General features: G+C 38.1%; 1 protein-coding gene across 6 annotated transcripts in view; it reads left to right on the top strand.

Moving 5' to 3' along the window:
* dcun1d1 (DCN1, defective in cullin neddylation 1, domain containing 1 (S. cerevisiae)) overlaps positions 1 to 18,716 on the top strand; it is a 95,463-nt gene extending 76,747 nt beyond the window's left edge. For 5 of the 6 annotated variants that reach the window (XM_060834744.1, XM_060834742.1, XM_060834746.1 and 2 more), the window contains 4 exons: positions 5,613 to 5,743; positions 11,239 to 11,321; positions 17,070 to 17,166; positions 17,947 to 18,716. In XM_060834744.1, the coding sequence (XP_060690727.1) occupies positions 5,613 to 5,743; positions 11,239 to 11,321; positions 17,070 to 17,166; positions 17,947 to 18,026 (391 nt within the window). In that variant the 3' untranslated portion in view covers positions 18,027 to 18,716. Of the gene's footprint in view, positions 1 to 5,612; positions 5,744 to 6,938; positions 7,079 to 11,238; positions 11,323 to 17,069; positions 17,167 to 17,946 lie in introns of those variants that run through there. The other variant, XM_060834745.1, reaches the window with a different exon arrangement.
* The last annotated feature ends 734 nt before the right edge of the window (positions 18,717 to 19,450 follow it).

Here is a 19,450-nt window from a genome sequence, read left to right as displayed (position 1 = left end):
TGGAGAAGAAATATGAGTGTAGGCTATCTAGTAATATAAAAGAAGAATAAGTTTTTTTTTAGCAATCTAAAAGATAAGATAGAGGCAAAAGAGGCATTAGAACATTGGAAAATGAGGCTGAAGTAGTAGTATTGGGGAACAAATAAATGGTGGAGGAGCTGAATGGGTACTTTGCATCAGTCTCATGGTTGAAGACACCAGGAGCAAACCAGAACTTCAAGAGAAACTGGGGAGAGGTGAGCACAGTGACCATTTCATCCAAGATGTTTGTTTATTTGCAGATACATTCTATTCTGTTCAAAAAACACACCACTTGCAGTCACAGTCAGTGTGACATTTTATAAATTCCTGTTTCCAGAACAAGACCAACCTGATTTAAAACTCAGAGACAGATTCTGAAATGAGGCTTTACACCTACAATTCACTGCCTGACATGAGATGTCACCTTTTGTATCTCTGCCTGATTGAAATTGGGAAAATTAGGCAGACACTGGTGAAGCCTTTAATTATCTCGGGTCAGTGACTTGAAATAGATTCTGAATTTGCATCTTAATCAATCAAAACTTGCATCTCCTTTCTAATGGTTCTCCATCACCATTTTAGGTTTGTTCACTCCACTTAGACCAATTGTATGATCCTTTGATCTCAATGCCTATAAACTCTGTGTAAGTGTGCCCTGTCTCACTGCATCTGACAAAGGAGTGATGTTTCAAAAGCTTGTGATTGGACTGTAACCTGATGTCATGTGATTTTTGCCTTTGTCCACCCCAGTCCAACGCCAGCACCTTCACATTCTGGAGAAGAAAACAGACATTCAAGATATCAGGGCTCAAAATACATGAAGGTGGAAGGCATTTATCTCCTCCCAGTGAAAATCATTTCTGCAAAAGGAAAAGCAGGCCTGCAGGAGTTAAGAATTATTTGGATTGGTTCCTAGAGAATGATGTGTCCACTTACGAGACATTGCAAAATACTGATGCTATGTGAGATTTTTGAACATGTGAAGAGTTAAATGGGGGAAGTTAATTTCTGCAGTTTGTCATTACAAAAAACGATGTTTAGTTAATATTGCTGTTGTTACAGTAACTGCTTTAAAACCTAAATCTTGTGATATATTCCTTTTAGTCAGTAACCTGAAGTTCAAATTTCTTTTAAAAGTTGTTGGTCTTGGATGTAGGTTTGCTTGCTGAGCTGGAAGGTTCATTTCCAGGCATTTTGTCACCCTACTAGGTAACATCTTCAGTGGGCCTCAAGCGAAGCACTGTACTTGATTCCTACTTTCTATTTATATGTTTGGGTTTCTTTGGGTTGATGATGTCATTTCCTGTTCTTTTTAGTGAGATACTAGTGAGAGAGGGTCATGTCGCTTTGTGGCTAGTTGGTGTTCATGTATCCTGATGCCTGTTTGTTCAATGTAGTGTTTGTTACAGTTTGTACGCAGTATTTTTTTGCTATTGGACAGACAGAAAACTAGCCACCAGGATACATGAACACCAACTAAACACAAAACGACATGACCCCCTCTATCACTCGTGTCCTTACATACAGATAATGAAGGACACCACTTCAACTGGGATAACACATCCATCCTAGGACAAGCCAAACAGAGACGTGCACGAAAATTCCTAGAAGCATGGCATTCCAACTGGAACTCTATCAACAAACATATCAAGTTAGACCCTATTTACCACCCCCTGAGAAAAAGAACAGGAAATGACATCACCAGCCCAAAGAAACCCAAACTCATAAATAGAAAACAGGAATAATGTGATTCGCCTGAGGCCCACTGAAGATGTTACTTAGGATGACGAAACGTCTGGAAATGAACCTTCCGGCTCAGCGAGCAAATCTACATCTGGAACCTCAACCTCAGCTACAAATATTCTCAAAACTTGCTAAGTTGTTGATCTCTGCAGGAATCATAAAAATCCTTTCATTAAGGAAATAACCACTCAAGTTTTCAACAGCATTGACATGTTTCTTTGTGTTTTGTCATGCATCATGCAATGGGCTCTAAATTCCTCTACCCTGTATGAATTTTCATTTGTTGAGCCCTTGGCCAATATCCCTTATATGCACACATTACCACAAAATCTAATTTTTTGGACTGGGCCCTTGTATGTTTTCAATGTTCTATGATTACAGTAAACAAAATGTTAGTAGAGGTATGCAATAAGCCATAACAGAAGTGGATGAGTTGAAAATAAATATAGTCTTCCAAACTAGGCAAATTTGTGTATCCAAATGTTCTATGACCAATAGCATTCTCCTCTTCCCATCAATCTTGAGTACTAGTTAACCTTCACAATCACTTACAATTGCCATTTGGGCATTCTGCACTTCAGTCAGCTACTCTTATTGGTTAACTACTAAAGAAAACCTTCTATTTATTTAAATTTAATTAAACAAGAGAGGGTTCAGAGAATATTTACCAAAATGTTGTCAGGCATGGAAGGTTTGAGATATAAAAATAGACTGGACAACTGGGACCTTTTTCACTGGAACATGGGAGGTTGAGTGGTGACCTTACTGAGGTTTATAAAATCATGAAGGACATAGATAAGGTGATTATCAAGGGTATTTTCCCTAGGGTGAGGCAGTTCAAAACTAGGGGCCATATTTTTAAGGTGAGAAGAGAAACGATTTAAAAAGGACAAGTGGGGCAACTTATTTTTATATAGAATAATTCCTGTGTGGAATGAACTGTCAGCAAAAATGGTGGATGCGGATACAGTTACAAGGTTTAAAAGACATTTGCAGAAGTTCATGAATAGAAACAATTTGGAGGGATATGAACCAAAAACAAAAAGATGGGACTAGTTTAATTTGGGAACATAGTTGGCATGGAGAGTCTTTTTCCATGTTGGCTGACTGTGACTTTGAAACCTAAAGAACTGGTGAAAGCTGAAAATATGAAGAAACCTTGTTTGACTACCACCTGTAAAGAAACAAAATTAATGTTTCAGATTGACCTTTCATCAGTTCAAATAAAAGGCATCCACTTGGATTGTTAATTGTTTTTCTTTCCACAGTTGCTGCGTAACATGCAAATATTTCAAGGATTGTATTTTTATTCCAGATTTCCAGCATCTGTAATATTTTGCTCATGACAAGAGATGACCAGACACCATTTGCACTTGCTGCATTATTCGACTAGATCATGGTCGCTCAGTTCCTCTCCTGGACATTTCCACCTTTACTCCATATGTATCCCTTGATATCCTTACATAATAAAAGTAGTGTTTCAGTCTTGAAATTCCTAGTCTTTGAAATTTGCACTAACCTTTGACAAAAAAAGTGCTTCCTGACTTTTCAATTCAATGGTCTTGATTTTTTTTAAGCTCAAGAAGGACTATACTAAAGAGAGGACAAGGCAACCATGGCTGACAAGGGAAGCCATGGACAGTATAAAAGTAAAAGCATAAAATGTGAAGATTAGTGGGAAGCCAGAGGATTGGGAAGCCTTTAAAAACCAACAGAGGATAATTACAAAGGCAGTAAGAGGGGTAGAAGATGAAATATGAGTGTAAGTTAGTTAGTAATAGAAAAGATGATTGTGAGCAGTTTTTTAGATACATGTAAGAGAGAGGCAAGAGTGGACATTGGATGCTAGAAAATGAGGTTGGACCAGTAGTAATGGGGAACACAGAAATGGAGGAACTGAATAGGTACTTTGCGTCAGTCTCCATGGTGGAAGATATTGGCAGCATACTAGAACTTCAAGAGAATCTGGGCGCAGGGGTAAATGCAGTGGCCATCATTAAGGAGATGCCAGGGGAGCGATAGGTGGAAGGAGGTTCAGGTGAGGGTGATAGGCTGGAGTGGGGGTGGGGGCGGAGAGGTCAGGAAGAAGATTGCAGGTTAGGAAGGTGGTGCTGAGTTCGAGGGTTGGGACTGAGACAAGTTGGGGGGAGGAGAAATGAGGAAACTGGAGAAATCTGAGTTCATCCTTGTGGTTGGAGGGTTCCTAAAGGAGAGTCAGTGACCATGATCTGTTCAGGTCTTCAGAAGGCTTTGGACAAGGTGCCACACAGGAATCTGCTACTTATTATAACAGTCCATGGTGTCGAGGGCAAGGCAGTGGCACAGATAAAGGATTGTCTGGCAGATGGCAGAGAGTAAATAGGTCATTTTCGTAATGGTAGCTGGTGACTAGTGGAGTTCTGCAGGGGTCAATGTTGGTACCACAACTATTCACATTATATGTAAACAATCCGGATGAAGAAACTGTGGACATTGTTGTTAAATTTGCAGATGACACAAAACCAAGTGGAGTAGCAGATGGTGTTGGAGGAGTAGGGAGGCTGCTGAAGGACTTGGACAAGCTAGGAAAGTCGGCAAAGTAGTGGCAGATGGAATGCAATGTGGGAAAATGTGAGGTTATGCACTTTGGTTGGAAGAATAGAGGTATAGACTGTTCTCGAAATGGGCAAAGCCTTTGGAAATCTGAACACAAAGTGACTTAAGACAATCCTGAACTAGGGCTCCTATGATTAATGTGCATGTTCAGTTGGCAGTTAGAAAGGCAAATGGAATGTTAGCATTCATTTCAAGATGGTGGAAATAAAAGAGCAGTGACGTACTCCTGAGGCTGTATATAATTCTAGAATTTGGAATATTAAGAGCTGTTTTGGGCCCTTATCGAAGGAAGGCATTGGAGGGGGACCATAGGAGATTTACAAGAATGATCCTGGGGATGAAGGGCTTGTCAAATGAATGGCAGTTGAGGACTAGGGGTGTGTGCTTGATGGAGTTTAGAATGATGTTGGGGATCTGATTGAAACTTACAGAATACTGGATAAAATGGAGATGATGTTTCAACTAGTCGGTGAGACTAGGACCTGAGTGCAGAGCCTTAATGAAGGGATGACTCTTGATAATTGAGATGAAAAGTTTCTTCAGCAGAAGGTGGTGAATCTATGGTACCCATTCCTACAGAAGATTCTGGAGGCCAAGTCATTGAGCGTACTTAAGACTGAGGTTCTTATCGATCAAGGGTTTCGGGAAGAAGTCAGGAGAATGGGGTGGAGAAACATGTCAACCATGATGAATGGTGGAGCAGACTTGATGGCTGAATTTTGCTCCTATATCTTACGGTCATGTCCCCTTTCCTTCAGTGATTCAACCATAAGAAATATCTCTTCCCTTTGACCCAATCAAATTCTTTAAAAAAATTAAATAGCCCAATCGTTTGCCCTGAAATGTATAAACCAGGAATAGGAATGAAACCATAGAGAAGTTAGTAATTGAATAGGGTCTTATTGTGGCATCCAGAAGAGTTCCAAAGCTTGCCAGTTTTATAATCAATCTGTCTTATTTGTACCTTTCATACAAATATGTTGGCATTTTTGAATCACTGAATTTGAATCATCCTTTAAATGCGTGATTGCTAAGCTTGCAAAACTTGAAAACAACTTGCTTAACTTGTAAATTGATGCCCTTGTTTAAATTAGGTCTTATTGAGACCTAGTTTAAAAAGAAAACAACTTTGCAATTGGAAGGAGGGGGAGGATGAAGAAATTTTAATGATTTTATGAGAAAAAAGGATGTGATTATAAAAATATGTGATATGTTGGCATTTCTTTGACAAAATATTTTTCTTGTTACCCAAGGTGTGACAGCATAGAAAAACTGAAAATCCTTCTGCCAAAGTTGGAACTAGAATTAAAAGACCAAGCAAAGTTTAAAGACTTTTACCAATTTACATTCAACTTCGCAAAGAATCCAGGCCAGAAGGGTTTAGGTAAGTGCAGAAAAAGATCTGTTGATTTTCAGAATACTTCAGAGCATAACTACAAAGAACAGTATTCTGATGAATTTTATGTAGTGGAGTTGTTTCAGACTAATGCAACCTGTAAAGAATAGATTTTTCATTAAATGTATTGAGAAAATGCAGAGCAGAAGAGTACAAAAGTTTTAATATGTCCTAGTCTTTTTGTTTGTCATAATCTTTTAAAATTGGTTTTAGTGGGGGCTGTTTAATAGAGTAGAAAATGCCATGTCTGTGACTGGCTGCTCATTGTTTCACCCCAATTAGAGTTGGTGTGTTAGTTCCGATTGACCCTAGATAGAATTAAGGAAAAGTAAAGTGATTTAATTTGTAGATTTTGTTTACTTTTTAAAACTTTTACTGTATGTACCATTCCAATTGAAATAGTATATCAAAACATTTTAAACTTGTTTTTGGCCCTAGTCTCTTGCTTTCGCATTTTAGGCCATCATTTTTCCAAGACATTACCAATGTTTTTTTTTGTCTGTGCATAATAAGTTTGGATCACATTGCATGTGTGTCTAATCAGAAATGCGGATTAATATATATGTAGGTCCATGGAGTTATAAAAAAAAGTTTTCCCTATCATTGTTGCACGTTAATACATTTTTTTGTTAATACTTGGTGTATTATTTAATAAAAATTGAATTCTTAAACAGCAAATGATAAACATAAACACAGTTTATCTGAACCACTTAACTCGCTATGGGGAGGAGGAATCGGCTTTCCAAGTGGTGCTGCAGTTGGAGACACATTCAGGATATCGCCTTCCAACAGAATGTGTGGTTATGCTGCAATCACAAAAACACTCCTGTGAACCCAGAAGTTCAATATTCTCTTCCTATTTTCCAATCAGGAATTTCATTATCCTTAGTACCCTTCTTCCAGAAGAGATGCTTCAAAAAACATGATCTTACATATATAGTTTTCTTTCCATGCTGCTCGTTGTTATGCTGCATGAAGTTGTCAGCAAGTAGAGTCAAAAAATTGACAAAAGGCTGTTTTAGAGTTAGATATCTCAGACAGGACTTAGCAGTAGCTAGCAGTTTCAATTCTTCTGACATCAAGTAATTGACTCCAGCGCAAATCAACCCATCTGAACTATTTTCCCACATTCTGGAAAATCTCCACAAATATATCTGCGCCATATTTATCTCCATGTCTGCAGACAACACAGAAAATCTAAAGGAGGCTTGGGAACAAGACCTAGGCTGCCAGATAACGAGGAATAGGGAGAAGTGTGGAGGCAGACCTGCAGGACCTTCACATGCAACAGAATACAAGAGGGGCAGAACTAATTTTTCAAAGGTATAAACATAGATTAATGTTAGCAAAATGTTTAAAAGATATAATGATTGCCATTCATGGCTTTACAATATTGCCACAAAATAATTAAAATCATTTGTGGTCTTTACATATTAAAATGCAAAGTTAATCAGACAGCACTAATAAGTTATAATGTTGGAAACACTCAGAAGATTGTTCATCTGGAAAAAGAAACAGCAAGCCAAAACTTTGCATATAGAGGTCCTGTGTCAGAACTAATTGAAATACATATGTGAATTTTCAAATGAAAACTGCTTTAGAATTGATTTGTTTCTTCCACTCAAAATGCTAATTCTGTAGATGATGGATGTTACCATATGTTGTTGTTCTCTGGTGCATGTCTGCAGATGGTTAGCAAATGAAGATTCTTGATCTTTTTGGTCTGGTTGTGATTTTGCCATGTTTAAATGCAATCGTCATGATTTCTGGCAAAATAAATATTTTTATCTCCAGGTATACTGGCTAATCTTATTGCTCCAGTACAAATACGTGAAAATAAAAGTTCATAGTTTGAACAATTTATTTTGATTATTTAACATTTAAGTCTTTGGAGGTGTGAGTCTCACAGATTTAATGAACTGGTAGCTAAGTATGAATGGAAAAATTTAACTTATTTATGAAAACCCAAATTTAGGAAATATCACCTTAAAAATGGTACAGGTAGAGGTCAAGTTGGCATAATCCCTGAAGACCATAGGGCTTGTTCTCATTAGAGAGAGGCAACTGATTGTGGTTTAACTTAATAATTACCACACCACCGGCAAGAGGAGAGGTTGAAAAGGAGAGTTCTTTAAGGTAACCACAACCGATATCCAGACGCACAAATAATGATGATTTTCATTCCTGAAGCAGTATGCTTTGTATTGTGGGATCAGAAAGAGAAAAATAAGATGATTGTATCCAAATTCCAGACCTCATTACAGCCTTGGTCTAAACATGGCCAAAAGAGCTGAATTTCAGAGGTGAGGTGAGAGTAACAGCTCTTTTCATCAAGGCTGCATTCGACTGAGTGTGGTATCAAGGAGCCCTAGCAAAACTAGAATCAGTGGATATCAGAGCAAACTTTCCACTGGTTGGAGTCAGAGCTGACACATCGGAAGATGGTCGTGATTGTTGGAGGTCAGTCATCTCAGCTCCAGGACATCTCTGCAGGAATTTCTCAGGGTAGTGTCCTCAGCCTAATCATCATAAGATTCTTCGTCAATGACCTTCCCTCCATCATAAGATTAGAAGTGGGGATGATCGCCAATGTTCAGCACCATTTGTAACTGCTCAGATACTGAAGCAGTCCATGCTCAAATGCAACAAGATCTGGACAATGTCCAGGCTTGGGCTGACAAATGGCCAGTAATATTTGGGCCACACAAATGCCAGGCTATGACTATATCGAATAAGAGACAATTTAACCACTGCCCCTTGACATTCAACAGTGTTACTATCACTGAATCCCCCACTATCAACATCCTGGGGGGTATTCATTGACCAGAAACTCAACTGGTCTCACCACATAAACAGTGGCTACAAGAGCAGATCAGAAGCTAGGAATACTGTGGCGAGCAACTCACCTCCTGACTCCTCAAAGTCTTTCCACCATCTACAAGGCACAAGTCAGGAGTGTGATGGAATCTTCCCGACTTGCCTGGGTGAGTGTAGCCCCAACAACACTCAAGATTGATACCATCCAGGAAAATGCAGCTCCTTGATTGGCACTGCATCCACAAGCATCCACTCCTTCCACCACTGACACTCAGTAGCAACATTCTGTACCATCTATAAGATGCACTTCAGAAATTCACCCAAGATCCTCAGACAGCACTTCGCAAACACGAGACCATTTCCATCTAGAAGGACAAAAGCAGCAGTTACGTGGGAACACTACCCTCTTCAAGTTCCCCTCCAAGTCACTCGCCATCCTGACTTGGAAATACATCAATGCTCCTTCACTATCGCTGGGTCAAAAATCTTGGAATTCCCTCCCTAATGGCATTGTGGATCAGTGGACCACAGCAGTTCAAGAAGGCAGCTCACTACCAGTGTCTCAAGGGCAATTAGGGTTGGGCAGTAAATGACACCCACATCCCACAATGCAAATAAATAATAAAGTTTTTTTTCCCTCAAAAGTCAAGCAAGATGTGGAGTATGGTTTTGTTGACCTACTCATGGAAGAAGTTAAAAATCACAACACCAGGTTATAGTCCAACAGGCTTATTTGGAAGTACTAACTTTCAGAGTGCTACTCCTTCATCAGGTGGGGCAGGATCATAAGACACAGAATTTATAGCAAAAGATCACGGTGTCATGCAATTAAAGCAATATATTGAACAAACATAGATTGCTGTTAAGTTTTTCATCTTTTGGAATGGGGTTGCAGGTTTTGATACTCATGGAAGGTTTACTTGACGGGGACTTTGTAAATCTGTCTTAATCTTTGTGAATCTCTCACTTTGTCTTTCTACATTTGAACCTCACCTTTTCTTGCTGAAAGTTATTTTGCCTGTAAAATTAACTTGATAGTGAATGGAAATGCCAATGTTTATACAGCTTGTGTTTTTAAAATCCATTTCATGCCTCTAATGCACTTAGCAATCTGATAATTTTCTGAAAGTTTCTATCTCACCTCTGCAATGTGGTCAAGCCCTTTTGAGTGAAATATCAATGCATTTTTATTGCAGTGGTTTACAAAGATGCTTATGTATTATGGCCCTTTTTATTCATGCAAATTTACATGTAAATTTGAAAAAGTGGAAGTGAAAAGCCTTATGCTATCTTTATATGCTTCAAAGCATTCCATTTAACTTGGTTGGCATTTTGTGGAAGATAAAAAGGACTTTTGAATGTTGGTTGTTTCACTTTACTATTCTGTTAAGCTGGTTCTAAAACATGATGTCATTTTCAAGGTTTTGAAATCAGGTCAATTAATGGCAGCTGGCAAAATCGTAAAGAAGAGTTAAAGTTCACCCATACTTTTAGACCAAATTTAATGACCTGTTCAATGAAAAATAATTGGCTATTTAATTTCTGGTGAACAAAATCCAGCTCTTGGCATCTGTGCTGAAGTGCAAAATAAACTGCAAATTGGTGCTCAGATAGCCTGTGAATGGCTATCATCTGATGTCTCTTGAGTTCCGAAGGAGAATCTTATTGGACTTGAACATTAACTCGAACATTAACTCTGGTGCCAGACCTGAGTTTCTCCAATATTTTCTGTTTTTCTATATGAAATATCCAATTTGGCACAGTATTGTAATAGTGGCAGCTGTAGCTAGATTCTACACTAAATATTGTACCTAAGCTGAGAAAGCTATTTGGTGCAAAAGTTAGAAATCTGTATTAAAATGCGTTTTTACCACGAAATTGATGTCAATAGCACCAGGGATGTGCTTCAATCATTGCTGATGCTTCCAAGTGAAACCCACTTCGATGTTGAGGAGAAGTTGCCTACAAATGAAAATTAAAATGTGTACTGAATTCAAAATCTCCATTTGCTAATATTAGAAACATGTTGCTTCTATGACTCATGCGTTCGTTTGTGAAAAACCCATTCTTTACATCAGCCATTCTCGTTTGATTTTAAGAGGACAGATCAGTTGATACTTGGCTAATTTGCCCTTGCTCATGTATGCTTGCTGTAGCTGGGCATGTTGTGTATAGTCAAAGTTTTAGAATCTTAAAATTTAGATTATACTGAATTGTCCTCTATCTTTATTGTGAAGGGTATTTGAAGCTGGTAAATATAGCAGCATTCCCCTTTTATGGCATAGCAATTAACTGAGCTATTAATTAAGGTACAGTTCAGCTGTTAACACATAGTTCAGTCAACTATTTTATGAGAATAGGAATATATTTGGCTATTGGGGTTTGAACATTTACCGTAATTTTATAAGCTGCCTACTGATGTATTTATAGCAAACTTAATCTCTAGGCATTTCCTATTGATCAGGTGCTGACAGAGGGGTTTTAAATTATTTAATAATTTTACATATTTTTTTTTCTTTGGTTAAGCATTTGTTGCAGCAACCATGCAAAATAGCGGAAACTGTGTGTAAAGTTAATGCTTAGAATTATTTGATATATATAGCACTATTCTTAATGCATGCTGTAGACATTTTTCTTGAAGATGTACAAATTTTTTTATTTTGCAGATTTAGAAATGGCAATTGCATACTGGAATTTAGTACTTGCTGGGCGATTCAAATTCTTAGATATATGGAATAAGTTTTTATTGGTGAGTATAAATTTGAACATTTCCAATTAATCTAATTTTTTCCTTGTTTCAAAATTAAATGTTTCCATTGGGTATTCTGTAAAGAAGTTATTTTTGTTTAATGCAGGCATCAAGTTGTAATCAGGACTTTGTGTTACAGATCATTTGGCTCATTACACCTTTGGGTAGCTCTTCTAGAGCCAGCAATTATTTCCAGTTCAACTCTTTTTGGCTTTTTGTTTCAGATATTTATCCACTTTGTTTTAATAAAATCTGCTTCGCCATGATTTCTAATTACATATTCTCTGTCCTTTAAAAAAAAACTTGTATATATTTCTCATAGCCCTCCCCTTTTTTTGGACATGCTCTTCTGTTTATTTCCTTCAGCTGTAACCAGTGCAAACAATTTTTCTCAGCAAAATGTCTCAGTTTTAAAAGCCACCTTATTTAGAGGCTTAATCATCTATTGTAAGAGACATAACTTAGAGAGTCAGAGGTATTCAGCATGGAAACAAACCCTTCGATCCAACTTGTCCATGCCGACCAGATATCCCAACCTAATCTAGTCCCATTTGACAGCACTTGGCCCATATCCCTCTAAACCATTCCTATTCATTTTATCCATCCAGACGCTTTCTAAATGTTGTAATTGTACCAGCCTCCACCACTTCCTCTGGCAACTCATTCCATACACGCACCACCCTCTGTGTGAAAAAGTTGCCCTTAGGTCCCTTTAAATGTTTCCCTCTCACCCTAAACCTATGCTGTCTAGACTATCCCATCCCAGAATCCACATCCTATCCATGCCCTTTATGATCTTATAAACCTCTATAAGGTTCAGCACTCAGCCTCCAATGCTCCAGGGAAAACAGCCCCAGCTTATTCAGTCTTTCCCTATAGCTCCAATCCTGGCAACATCCTTGTAAATCTTTTCTGAACCCTTTCAAGTTTCACAAAATCCTTTCACAATATTCCAAAAGTGGGTTAACCAATATCCTGTACAGCAGCAACATGACCTCCCAACTCCTATACCTGATGCTCTGACCAATAAAGAAAAACATACCAAACGCCTTTTTCACTATCATATCTACCTGTGACTCCACTTTCACGGAACTATGAACCTGCACTCCAAGGTCTGTTTGTTCACACAGCGGGTGGTGCGTGTATGGAATGAGTTGCCAGAGGAAGTGATGGAGGCTAGTACAATTCCAACATTTAAAAGGCATCTGAATGGGTATATGAATAAGAACAGTTTAGATGGATAAGGGCCAGGTGCTGGCAAATGAGATTAGATTAAGATATCGTATTGGCATAGACAATTTGGACCAAACAGTCTCTTTCCACACTATATATTTCTAAGACTGTGAGACTCTAAGCTAAATGGTGAAAAATTTGCAAGTCTGAAGAGACTTGAGGATCCAGGTGCAAAGCTTGATGAAATATGATTAACCGAGACAGAAAATGGTTTTCTAAAAGCTGATGGAATATACAAACGTACAAGTTAAGAGCAGATGAATGCCCTTTTGCCCATTTAGCCTGCCTCCAAATATTCCACCAGTGCCCTGAATAACTGAAGCAGAACCTCCCACCTTTGCATTCAAAGCTCATTGCAATATACTATAACATTGTTGCCAATTAGCTTTCTTAGTTACTTACTATTCCTGCATACTATGGTTTTGCAATTTACCAGCAAGGATTGGTGTGTGTATGGACTGAGCTGCCAGAGGAAGTGATGGAGGTTGGTACAATTACAACATTTAAAAGGCATCTTCCTATATGAATAGGAAGGATTTAGAAGGATATGGGCCAAGTGCTGGCAAATGGGACTAGATTAGGTTGAGATATCTGGTCGGCATGAACAAGTTGGACTGAAGGGTCTGTTTCCATGCTGTACATCTCTACAACTCTCATGACTCATCCAGAAGTGAGAGTGTGGTACTGGAAAACACAGGTTAGGCAGCATCCGAGGAGCAGGAGAATCGACGTTTCAGATATAAGCCTTTCGGGAGCTTATGCCCGAAACATCGATTCTTCTGCTCCTCAAATGCTGCCTGACCTGCTGTGCTTTTTGACTCTGATCTCCAGCATCTGCAGTCCTTACTTGACCCATCCAGTCCTCTCTCCATCTCAAACTGTTGAGTCTCTTACCATGTACGTAATATGCTTCTCTATTCTGCCAAAATTAAAACTTTAATCTTTCTGCACATAATACTTCAATTGACAAGTTTTTGCCCACTATCACCTATCTGGATCACTTAGATCAACTTTTCAGTCGAGTGAATTTTAGGATTTCCTCTTCTATCAAGATCATTGTTTTTCCTGATTACGACATACTTTCCTTGTATCTTTGTGTAATCAGCAAATTTAGTAATCATACCATTAGCCTCTTCAGCTGTGTCATTTATTTAAATTGCAAACTGTTAAGGCAGCAGCATTTATCTTTGTGACATACCACATGTTACACCTTTGCCAACTTCAAAAAGCCGATTGCTGCCTACCGATTCCTCTTTGCTTTCCAATCTTCAATCCATGCCAAAATGTTACCTCCTTTATTTTCTGCAATAACCTTTGTGGAATCTTATGTGATACCTTCAGGAAATCTAAGTTCAGTACATCCACTGATTCTCCTTTTAACGACAGCACTCAGTAAATTGGTTAAACATGATTTCCTTTCACAAGACCATGTTGACTGTGCCAGGTCACTTTGAACTTTTCAAAGTATAGTGTCTCATAACTGCTTCTAGCATTTCCCCACGCCAGATTTCAGCTAACTGGCCAGTAATTTTCTGTTTTCCATTTTGAATAATATATTTAATATCTTACAATCTAATGGAACTTTCTAGGGAAGTCTGGAAGATTTTGGCCTTTTTACCAAGAGGTCTGAATATTAGGTGGTAGAAGTGAGATAGCAGCTATACAAAATTCTAGTTAGGTCACAACTTGAGTATTGAGGATAGTCCTGGGCACTACAATTTAGGAAGGATATACTGACTTTTGTGGGAGTGGAACTGTAGATTTATCAGAATTATACCTTGACTTCCAATACAGAAGAGGTTACACAATTTAGAATTGTATTTCCTGAAATTTAGAACATTATAGGACAGTTTGCTCAAGATAGTAAAAGGAAGAGACAGGTTAGATTGAATCCCCAGCAGTAGAAATTGTTTGTAGGGCAAGGGCCGTAGTGTTTAAAAAAAAATTAAACCCAGACCTGTCAGGACAGAAATTTGGAAATATTTCTAAACACTTAGGAACGTAGGTATTTGGTAGATAGTTCTGCAAACCCTGATGGATAACAGGTCAGAAAATCTTTGTTCGCCAAGAGTATTGAGGGATATAGGGCAAAGGCAAATTTTTGGAGTAAACTTGTGTGTAAGTCATAGTTTCGTTCATCGATAGACTTTTCTTCCCATAGGTATGCTAACTATAATGGAACCCAATATCAGTATTTTATCACTTTATGCTCTCTGGTCAGGCTAACCGAGAAAATCATAAAACTCGCCCAACTGAAAAGTCTGGAAAACTTCAAACAAGGCAAGAATTGGAGTTTGGTTTTCTGGTTGAGACTGACAACGAACAAAGAACAGAAAGGAGTACAGCACAGGAACAGCCCTTCAATCCTCCAAGCCTGTGCCGATTATCATGTCCTAGCTAAACTAAAAAAAACCTTCTGTCCTTATTCAATCTGTATTCCTCTATTCCCCCCCCTAGTCACATAACCATCCAATGAATCTTAAGTGTTGCCAATATGCCTGCTTCCACCACATCTTCTGGCAGTGCATTCCAGGCTCCTACCACACTCTGCGTGAAAACCTTGCCTTGCATATCTCCCTTAAACTTTCTCCCTTCCACCTTGAGCCTCTGCCCCCTTGTAATTGAAACTTCAACCCTGCGAAAAGGCCTCTAACCATCCATTCTCTCTATGCCTCTCCTATTTTGTAGACCTCTGTTGGGTTTCCTCCAAGCTGCCATCTTTTGAGTGAAAACAATCCTAGTCTTTTTAAACTTTCCTCATAGCCGATGCCCTTGAGATCCTGGTGAGGCTTCTCTGCGCACATGCTCCAAAGCTTCCACATCCTTTTGATAGTGTGCCGACCAAAACTGCACAAAATACTCCAAATGCAGCCTAACAAGGGTTTTATAAAGCTGCATCATAGTTTGCCAACTCTTGTAATCCATGTCCAAGCTGATCAAGGCAAGTGTGCCATATGCCTTAATCACCTTGGCCGCCTACGTTACCACTTCTGGGAACTGTAGACCTGTACGCCCAGATCTGTCTGTATGTTAATATTCCCAGGATTCTGCCACATACAGCAAACTTCAAACCTAAATTTGATTCTCCAAATGCATCACGTCATACTTATCTGATTAAACTCCACCTGCCATTTCTGTGCCCACATCAATATCCTGTTCTATCCTTTCACAATCATCAGCACTATCAGTAACTCCACCAATCTTCCTGTCATTTGCAAACTTACTAAAAAGGCCATCCACATTTTCCTCCAGATCATTTATATATACTACAAGCAACAGAGGACCTAAGACTGATGCCATTAGTTACTGATCTCCATTCTGAAAAACACCTTTCCGCCACAACCCTCTGTCTTCTATGACCAAGCCAGTTTTGTATCCATCTAGCCAGCTCATCCTGCATCCCATGTGATTTTAGTTTTTGTACCAATCTGCCATGTGGGACTTGGCAGATTGCTAGAATGTCAATGTCGCTTAGGACCTGCCTTATACCAAAGTGCAATAAATTGCTGGCTGGCAGAGAAAGGAAATTTATTAATAGTCAATGTTATTGTTGCAGAAATATAATCCTTTCTGAAGCATAGATGAGAGCTGCAGAGAATCCCCTTTGTAGCAAAGTCCGGAGGAGCTGCCTGGAAGATGGAAAGTTCTGCTGGGCAGTTCCCCATTTCTGGAATCCTCTGGAAGTATAATTGGAACATTTAGCGAATTCCACTGCAGTTAATTAAAATAGTTATTCAGGCGAAGTTAGATTATTCAATGCATAGTCTAACTCCTGAGTAGCTATACAACTAATCCCCCCCCAAGTTAACTCTCATGCGAAACTACACTCCCCCAACATCCCCTAGAATCTAACCTCAGTCCCCTTATGTACTTAACCTGTCACAGGAGCTGTCATTGTGACTGTCTGTAATTTTCAGAATAAGACATTGGACTGCTGTGAGAGTATGTTTTGCACTGAATAACCTATCCAAATGGAAGCATGACTCTGGGTTTCTGAAGGACCCCTGACGGAATCTTCCGTCAAAAATGAGTTCTTTCATTTGATGAGAAAAGGAGTTGTGGAGTGGCAATCTCTCTTCAGAAAATCTGGCCAACTGTTGTGTTTTGCTTTAGATCAGGTGTATACTAAGAACATTGATTAGGAGTAAGTAGATTGAAAAACAAATCTCATCTTTTGTTATTAATTGAACTTCTTTAACTTCCAAAAGTCAACGTTTATAAAACATTTGATATCCCGACAAGTGCTGCCTAAGATGTTACATTCACTTAATTTTATTGAGGACGTAGTCATGCATTTTCAATGGATTTAGGGTAAATACAGCTGACCTCCTTGATCTTGTTTGGACTTTTAGTTTTACTTCAGGTCAGGTATTAGATTACAACTGGATGTGGGTATGAGAGTAATTTCAGAAACAAGTTTTAGGTTCTGTGCAGTAAAGCTTACTTCATTATTTCTCAGTACATTCAAGTTGCAATTTATAATTGTGATTTCTTAAGTTGTATATTTGCCTTTAGGAACATCATAAAAGATCAATACCTAAAGACACCTGGAATCTTTTATTAGACTTCAGCTGTATGATTGCTGATGACATGTCCAATTATGATGAAGAAGGTATGTTATCTAAAGTAACTGCCCAAAGATTACTCTGAAGTTGCTTTAGCTTCCATAATTATTATTCAGTTGCTAAACTGTTTTAATTACTTTGGAATCAGTCTTGAGATTTTTGCTTAATGATTTAGCAGTGAGAGTAACTTTAGAGGTAAATCTGCACTTTACCAAACGTCACTTTGAGTTCTATGACTTTAGATATCAAAGTGAGACAGTTAAAATGGGGCAAATAGACTGGTGAATACATCAGAAAAATGTAGGTGACAGGAAATCAATTTGATGTTCAATAATTTCATTTGTAATAAAAGGCATATCAGTTACTGTAGGCACATTAAAGATTACTGTTACATTAAGTGGGGATATTGCTCGTCTCATCTGGATTGAATTGGAATGGATTAACCATGACACTACATCTCAGTCTAAGGAAAATGCATTTTGGTAACCTGAATTTAGTCTTGCTGGGGATGAATCAAAAAAACTGAAGCATTGGAACTGTCCTGAATTGCCCTCAAAATCAATACTCACTCAAAAATATAAATACTACATTTATGCAAGAGTAGAGAACTACTTATTTAAGGCTAAAGTTGAGGTGCAAAATATTTAGAGTTTTAATTTGTATTTAATCTTTGCAGTATTTGATCTGGGAGTGCTTTTTGTTGAGGATTGGTTAAAGTTCAGTTTTTCAGTTTTATACTCTTCTGAATAATATTAAATAATAAAGAAAGAAGGTCTGGAATTAAATTTTTAAAAAAAGTTTACCTGTGCAACTTTAATGTTTTTTAGGAGCATGGCCAGTGCTTATTGATGACTTTGTGGAATTTGCACGACCGCAAATCACTGGGACAAAAAGCACAACAGTGTAGCATTTGGGAAGCTTTGTCGCAAAATGTACATGGTGTGTACAGAATGAAAAATACAGCAAATAATGCACAGTCATTTCACAATTAGTTAATAAAATTCAGATCAATGGATTGAAGTGAAGATCAATCCTTTTATTCTATCCAGAGGGTTGTTAACACCAAAAAGGACTTTTCTTCAATCATATCGTATTCATTTAATGGTGGTTTGGGCTTCTGTCTTAGTCAGGACCTCTTTATGTAATTTCATCAACACTGAATGCGAGTTCCATCTGTATATTCTTTGGAATCCCGTTTGGAGGACTTTTCTGAAAGGATAATTTTATAGTGCTTTTTGACATCAAGCACATTGCTGCCTTCAGTTAGGAGCTGAACAGCATTCTTGGACTCCGGAAATCTGTGTTTGAAATGGAAACCTCGATTTGATCAAAGTACTTTTTAAATTATGTAAACAGGCAGTTAGACCATCACAGAATCTTACTTTAGCTAATATTTCAGCTGTTTCTTGTTCTATGGCAGATTACTTGACATTAAGTCTTACTTTACTATGAAGACTGGATCATACCATGCCTATGCACGAAATTCAGTCCCGCTCCATAATGAAAGTGGCGATAGAATGGTGAAATTCTACAATTGAGATCTGTGGTATTTACTGTTTGTTTTTCTTTTTGACAAGAATAAAGTTTCCCCACCCAATCACCATCTGATATTAAAATATTACTAAACATATTTAGGTCTGGTATAATATAAGAGGCACCTTGTCACCATTCTGATCCTGGATTTTGCATCTTAGTCTTGGATATTTGCAATATGCAGCACCTTGGAAGGTATTTCAGGTTTCCTTTCTAACTGCAGTAGCTAAGAGTACTGAATTAGGTTTTATGCTGTTGACTCAGAGTAACTGAAATTCCTTCACTTGTTCAACTTGGCCATGCTTAACATAAAACAGACTTTCCTTTTTGTTAATATATCCAAGAAAATTTATGGTAAGTGGACTAGAAATACCTCTGTCTTTTCAATGGGGTTCATAGTCATTCATTTTGATGAGTTTAAAATAGTCTGTCCGCTAAAGAAAGTACTAAAGGCAAATATTTTACACCTGTTTTGATCTTGCACCCTGGCTGATAATTCATTTATGTGCAAAATTGAATGCTTAAGTTGACTTGGCAACCATCGCTGACATTGGGGTTGGGAAAAAGAGTTGAACATTTGTATTTGTGAGAGATAAATTTTCACACTTCTGTGCTCAGCAGCTTTACCTGTAGTTTCCCTAATAACTTTCTCACAGGTTGCCATGTCTATTGATCATTTCCTCTATACATATCAATACGTTTGTAGAGGATAATGAAGTTTCAAAAACTAATTTCTCAGGTCAGTGTTCCATTGAGTTTTAAGATGAGCCTTTTTTAACATAGAGACAGAAGTTTAAA

The sequence above is a fragment of the Hemiscyllium ocellatum genome, chromosome 13 (genome assembly GCF_020745735.1).
Source record: "Hemiscyllium ocellatum isolate sHemOce1 chromosome 13, sHemOce1.pat.X.cur, whole genome shotgun sequence".
Lineage (NCBI taxonomy): Eukaryota > Metazoa > Chordata > Chondrichthyes > Orectolobiformes > Hemiscylliidae > Hemiscyllium > Hemiscyllium ocellatum.
This window is presented reverse-complemented; position numbering and strand designations above follow the sequence as displayed.